Source organism: Elephantulus edwardii, unplaced genomic scaffold (genome assembly GCF_000299155.1).
Source record: "Elephantulus edwardii isolate Elephantulus edwardi_28Jun2011 unplaced genomic scaffold, EleEdw1.0 scaffold00208, whole genome shotgun sequence".
Classification (NCBI taxonomy): Eukaryota; Metazoa; Chordata; class Mammalia; order Macroscelidea; family Macroscelididae; genus Elephantulus; species Elephantulus edwardii.
In genome coordinates, this window is record NW_006399958.1 from 3,983,429 (window position 1) to 3,990,212 (window position 6,784).

General features: G+C 48.4%; 1 protein-coding gene across 1 annotated transcript; it reads left to right on the forward strand.

Annotated features, from left to right (window-relative positions):
• The first annotated feature begins 283 nt into the window (after nt 1-283).
• On the forward strand, nt 284-5,903 carry LOC102844701 (zinc finger protein 595-like). The gene is made up of 5 exons (XM_006897384.1): nt 284-298; nt 705-870; nt 2,569-2,642; nt 4,725-5,224; nt 5,309-5,903. The coding sequence occupies exons 1-5, from the start codon at nt 284-286 to the stop codon at nt 5,901-5,903; spliced, it is 1,350 nt and encodes a 449-aa protein (XP_006897446.1).
• The last annotated feature ends 881 nt before the right edge of the window (nt 5,904-6,784 follow it).

Below are 6,784 nucleotides of genomic sequence, written 5' to 3' on the forward strand. Positions count from 1 at the left end.
CTCTGAGCCCGTGCCAGCCCTTCCAGGGGGAGGTAACCCCAAACTCAGCTGTTGGTCTCCATGAGGGAGGTTGTGCCCATGCCCTTCCTGGGACTGTGGACAATAAGGACTGCCTTTCTCCCCGTGAGGTCCTACCTGTGCGTGTGTGCACACAATTGGAGGGGGGGGGTGTATCAACAGGAAGCATTTACCAGCATGTTTTTAACACCCAGGGTTGACCTCTCAAGGCTGGTGTCACCTGAGCATGAAGTCAGGAGGGAGAAGGAGGAGAGATGGTTCTGGAATGGCCCTGCCCTGGGTAAGTCATGTTCTTGGTCTGTGCCTGTGCACCCCGCATTTCTGAAATACTGTTCTGGGAATGTCTTAGTCTCCTCTGACTCGGATGTGTCCACTCTGGTGTGTTTGCTTACACTCCTCCAGGCCTTTCCTCAGTTCATGCAGATTCCACCTCACTGCGACCCAGCCTGCATTTACATAGAGCCAGAGGGCAGGGCGTCCACCGTTGAGCTTCCCAGAATCCCCTTAGCTGATTTTTCTTCCTGAAACAGCCTGTGGAGTATATATAATTTGCTCGTCCTTGTCAAGTCTGGTTCTGTCAGAACGCTCGCATCAAACTAAGTGCCCCTTGTGCCTTTCTCTTCATTGTGGCATGAAAACCAGAACCCTTCCTCTTGTGCTCACTGAGGTGGGTTTTCCATTTTCAGGACCTGTTGACCTTCAGGGACGTGGTCGTCGAGTTCTCTGCGGAGGAATGGGACTGTCTGAGCTCTGCCCAGCGGGCTCTGTACAGGGAGGTGATGTTGGAGAACTACCGGAACTTTGTATCCCTTGGTGAGCGTGACGTCCCCCTGCAAGCTGGGACCTGCCCTGGTGTGTTTTCAGGAGCCCATGCCCTGCTTTGATGACCATGACATCCTGGCTCTTTTTGAGGGAGATGCAACTTGGATTCGAAATGACAAGCTTCATGCTTCAGCTTGTGGTGTCCCGTCTTCTCTTTTCTAGACCCTTCTGCCCAGTGCAGCACTGGTCCCGTGTGTGTGGAACATAAAACAAGCTGGGCAGATTTGAGTATCTCAGCCTCTCATGTCACGCCTCCACTTTTGATTTGGTGGCTGCTGATATGAGCTCAGCAAACTCAACCCATTGCCTTTGAGTTGGAACCAACTCCTAGCTGACCACCAGCTGGCGTCCCGTGGGAGGAGATTGCCGATATTGTCTGGGTTTTTTTTTTTTTATTTATTTTGTGTGTGTGCCATCAAATCAGATCTGACTGGTACAGGAGGAGATTGGTCCTCCTTCTCCAGCAGAGCATCTGGTGGATTTGAACCATGTTCCTCTGGGATTGCAGTGCAGCTTCTTGCCACTAGGCCACCAGAGCTCCCTTGTCTGTTGTTTTTTTTTAATAGCACAAATGCTTTCTTTACAATACAGGCTTAAAAAAATACGGGCTTCAGTGAAAGTGGACTGAGGCTCAATTGGCATCAGCGCTCAACTGTCTATTTTTCTTAGAACCATTGGTAGAACGGAGCCACCAAAGGCTATGCCCTTGTATTAGCAACAGATCTCCCTGCAGGCACCACCAGAGCCCTTCCTGGGGCGAGCTCGGTGGCCCCATATTTAGACACTCCCTAAGCAGACTGAAAGCCAACCAGTGCATGACATGAAAATGGTTATTCCCCTCTAAACATCTGCAGTATTCTAAGGCTGTATGTTGGTTTATTGTAAACTCTTTAGCACTTCATTTTCCTTTCTTTCTTAAAAGCACGAATCTCTTCTTCTGAGATGAACATTATCTCCACTGGGAGGAAGGGGACCGAGGTCTTGACGGTGGAGAACAGGAAGAAAAGAGCCAGAAATCCAGGTAGGTTGGTCATTGGTCAGGGACGGCTCTGATGGGATCCTGCTGACGATGCTGTTTCTGCAGACATTCTGGAGAAATTGAGATCACCCTCGGGTTACCCCAGAATGTGGTGTGAAGCTGGCCTTCCTTGTTTGGTTCTGACCCGACCTGCTTGTGTGTGTGTCCCACAAGGCTGGATCAGGGGATACCATCAAGAGTCTACTCGCTTCCCTTCACGTCAGACCAGATGGCTCCAGGCATTGGAGAGGCCCTGAGCTATGCAGACGTCTTGAGGCTAGTAAAAAGCATGAACTTCTCAGTGGTGTTTGACACGGCACCCACAGGCCTCACACTGAGGCTCCTCAACTTCCCCGCCATCGTCGAGAGGGGCTGGGGCCACTTCGTGTCGATAAGAGCCAGCTCAGCCCCTCGTTCATCTCACACATGTGCAGCATGTGGGGCCTGGGCGACATGAACACAGACCAGCTGGCTTCCAAGCTGGAGGGGACGCTGTGTATCATCCGATCTGATGCATTAGCAAGCAGGTCAAGGACCCGGACCAGACCAGCTGCATGCGCCTCAGAGTTCCTCTTCCTGCACGAGACAGAGTGGCTGCTTCAGGAACTGGCATGGTGCAAGATTGACTCGCACGACATCATTGTTGACCAGCTCGTCTTTCCTGGCCCCAGAAGCCCTGCAAGATGTGTGAGACCCGCCACAAGATCCAGGCCACGTACTGGACCGGATGGAGGACCTCTGTGAAGACTTCCACATCGTGAAACGGCCACCGTCGCCCTCCGAGGTGCGATGGACAGACATGGTCAACACTTCCTCTGTCCTCCTTCTAGAGCCGTGCAAGGCTCTAGCACCCAGGAACAGCGCTGCCTGCCCCAGCTGCTGACATTTCATGCCCACCCCCCAGCCCCACCCCAGAGCAGAGTTTGCACACGGTCTCCCCACCCACACCATGGTCTAGGGGGCTGTGGGGCTACAACGGTCCCCTCACCTCTCCCCACATCTTGCCCCTCTAGAAAATGTTCTGGGGGGGGGGGGAAGAAGAAAGAAAAGAATTACTCAAATGCGTTGGTGGCATAGTTCCTGAAAATTTCATCTGCTCTGCACTGTAGTCTGTGACCTGCAAAGGAGCATTATGAGTCAGTGTGAAGTGTTACTAATAAATGCAATATAGAAACACGACACAAGAAAGCCTGGACATGGAGACCAACCACCACAAACCCACAGCGTGAAGTCAGCCTGGCAGCGCGCCTGAAGGCTGATTGACAGACTTTGTTTATTGACCAACAAATTATTTCTTATGTAAAAGCAAATTTCTTTGCACTGCACGACAAAAAACAATGTTTTGCTTCACAATTCTGAATTGCCATTTCTTTTTCCACTTCGTTAATGCTTTCCCTGAGCGTCATTTACCATCGTATAAGTCTGCTTTGCCATTCTTTCTGTACAGTAATTATCCACATGCATTAGTATAGTATTTTCTGCAAATATGAAGCATCCACAGAACTTAGTGAATTAGCATAGTCCATCAGGAATCATGCTGCTAGCCCCGAGGCGGGCTTCTCTGCTGGTTGGACTCCACCAGCTGCTTTGCGAGAGAAAAAGGGGCCATCTCCTCACACGCAATTTATGGCCTCCCAGGCCCACTGGAGGGGCAGCCACGGGTCACTTCTGACTCCACAGCAATGAAGTTGTTTAAGGATAGCCTTAGAACAGTACTCATTCATTTAGGACTTAATGTGGCTTTTGTGTAAGTAATTTGGTCATAGGATGTATGAAACCTGGCTTCCCTGAAAATGAAATAATAATATTTATCTTCTGCCTTATTAACATTGGAAGCAGGGGTGGCATCCACATCCGTAATAGCTTGCCTCCAGAAACCCTATGAACCTGGAGAAAGGATGAAAGTCACACACAAGTGTTGAGGACTTTCGTTCACAGGGTCACTATGAGTCGCCTATGACTCAACGACACTTAACAACAACAACAAAAACTTATTAAGAAGGCTTTTAACTTTGTGTTACTAAATCTTCAAAGACAATGATTGAGAAGTTTGATGACTCTGCTCATTGTAATACTGCTTTTGGTACAATATTGTTTTTCACCATAAACATCTTATCTGTAGGACAGCAATCTGGAACGAGGGGTGCATTGCAGTGTGTTCTCGGGGAGGGGAAGAAGGGAGAAGAAAATACGTAACAAAGAAAAAAGTAATAAAGATTTTGAAAATAAATCTTTTATAATTTCATAGCCGTGGTTAATGGACATCTTTGGTTCTTTATGTCTCCTAGCTGTCTCTCCCACATGTGTCAAGAAAGCATTTCCCCCGGAGACCGTTGGAAAAGGAGTGCTGTACAAGACAGTGATATTAGAAAGATGGGAAAGTTACAATTTCAAGAATTTTTACTTCTGGCAAATCAGGGAAAACATACTTGCATTTGAGAGTCAATGGGGGAAGGACAGAAGTTACAAAGGAATTCCCGTACCTCACAGTGGAAGTTTCACCGGTCGCAGAGAACCGCATTTTAGAAGAAATGATGGAAAGGCTTATGTGGCATGCATTGAAAATAAGATTGGCCTTGGCTTTCAGTCACAGCTGACTGAAGTGCAGCGAGTTCAGGCTGGAGAGAAAATGGGCAGAGGCAAGCCAACAGTGAACCCCACCAGTGGGTCTCCAGTGTCACCCCTTCGAAAAAGTCCTCGGGCCAACATCTGTAATACGTTTGGGAAGACTTGTCCGCGTCCTTCTTTGATGACTTCACACAAGAAGACACAGATCACAGAAACTCTTCTCCACAGTGATGCCTCCGGGGAGAATCTTAACCAAAGCCCAGCACCTGCTAATCTTCTGAAAACCAGTTCTTTGCAGAAACGTTACAAAGGCGATGAGTGTGATGCAGCCTTGAAAGGTAGCTCAGACATCACAAATACTGAGCAGAGACCATATAAGTGTAAGGTATGTGACAAGGCCTTTCATCAGCGCTCAAATCTCTGGAACCACTTGAGGATCCACACCGGGGAGAAACCTCACAAATGCGGCGAGTGTGGCAAGGCCTTCCGCTGGCGCTCAGTCCTCACCAAGCACCAGCGCATCCACACAGGCGAGAAGCCCTATGAGTGTCGCGTGTGCAGCAAGGCCTTCATCCACAAGTCCAACCTCCTGGAGCACCAGCGGATCCACACTGGCGAGAAGCCATACAAATGCAGCGAGTGTGGCAAGGCCTTCGTCAATAACTCGAGCCTGGTGGAGCACCTGAGAATCCACACTGGGGAGAAGCCCTACAAGTGTGGCGAGTGTGGCCGGGCCTTCAAATGCAGCTCCAACCTCACCAGCCACCAGAGGACCCACAAGGGAGAGAAGCTGTTTAAGTGTAACATCTGTGAGAAGGTCTTCAGTAAAAACTCGAGCCTGATCACTCACCTGACGACTCACTCAGGAGAGAAATCATACAGGTGCGATGCCTGCGACAAGGCTTTCCTGCACCATTCCAGCCTCATGGAGCATCAGAGGATCCACACCGGGGAGAGACCTTACAAATGCAGCGAGTGCGACAAGACGTTTAGGTGGCGCTCGGTGCTCACGAAGCATCTCCGGATCCACACAGGGGAGAAGCCACACGCGTGTGGCGTGTGTGGGAAAGCGTTCATCCAGAAAGCAAACCTTGTGAAACATCACCGGATCCACACTGGCGAGAAGCCGTACAAATGTAATGAGTGCGGCAAGGCCTTCATCAATAACTCCAACCTCGCCGAACATCAGCGCATCCACACTGGGGAGAAACCTTACAAATGCGGCGAGTGTGACAAAGCCTTCAAGTGCAGCTCCAACCTCACCAGCCATCAGAGGATCCACAACGGGGACAAGCCATTCAAGTGTAGCGTGTGTGACAAGGTCTTCAACCACAGGTCCAGCCTTTCAACCCATCAGAAAATTCATACCAGAGAGAAGCCTTACAAGTGTAATGAATGCGGCCTAACTTTTGTCCAAAATGCCACGTTGGTGGAGCATCAGAGGATCCATCGTAACAGAGCAAAACTTTACACGTAATGAATGTGGTGAGAAGTTAGCCAAATATTTGTATCCGTCAGCTCACAAATGAGTACATATTAGAGAGAAAATGCCGAAATGTAGAGAGTGTTGGAAAGCCTTAAAGGGGGCGAGTACTTCCTTGAGTGTTAGAGAATCTATCACAGAAATTACCTAAATGTTAGGTATATGGCGGAGACTCAAGGTAGTGCAAATGGTGATCTATCTGCCCAACTCCTAACCAAAGGTCAGGAAGTTCAAGTCCACTCAGAGCAACTCAAATGAGCGGCCTGATGATTTTCTTCAGAAACCTCAATGATTGGCATCATTACAGAACACAGTTGTACCCGGGCACGTAAAGAGATGGCCTTGAGTCAACTCAAAGACAGCTGGTAGGGTATACTCAGAGTCTTTATGCAAAGGTCAAGCGTAAACCTTTACATTTAAAATTGTTGACTTGTTATTTTCATTTTTCTCTTTCAACCACTTCAGGCCAGTGTGTGTGTTTCATTTCTGTACTGTGTTGCTGCAGCAGGAACACCAAATACGTAGATCAGGGAGTTTTTTGAGAACTGGCAACGTGAAATTTCACACCAAAAAGTAGTGACAATGTATATGCTCTAAAAAGAATGCTTTTATGTCTTGAGTGCAGGCAAATCACATGAAAAGTTAAATTTTTATGAGTTCCTACACAAGAACACACATACACTCTGAAGAACTTTATAGATACTCCTCTCAGCTCGTGTGTTGATTTTCACCAGCGACCAGTCAACAGGAATATGAAGAAATCATTTGTTTTCCCAGGGCTGCTTTAGTGAAAAAGAAGTCTCTTGGCACAGTGGTTTGGTTAAGTGTTGGATTCCTACCCAAAAGAGTAATGAATGATTGAGACATACCAAATG

Bases quoted from the DNA above. Each gene is read 5' to 3' on its own strand.
- LOC102844701 (XM_006897384.1), top strand. The intron at 2,643-4,724 runs GTGCGATGGACA...AGTTCTTTGCAG, and splicing joins GGCCACCGTCGCCCTCCGAG to AAACGTTACAAAGGCGATGA. The intron at 5,225-5,308 runs GTGTAACATCTG...GAAATCATACAG, and splicing joins AAGGGAGAGAAGCTGTTTAA to GTGCGATGCCTGCGACAAGG.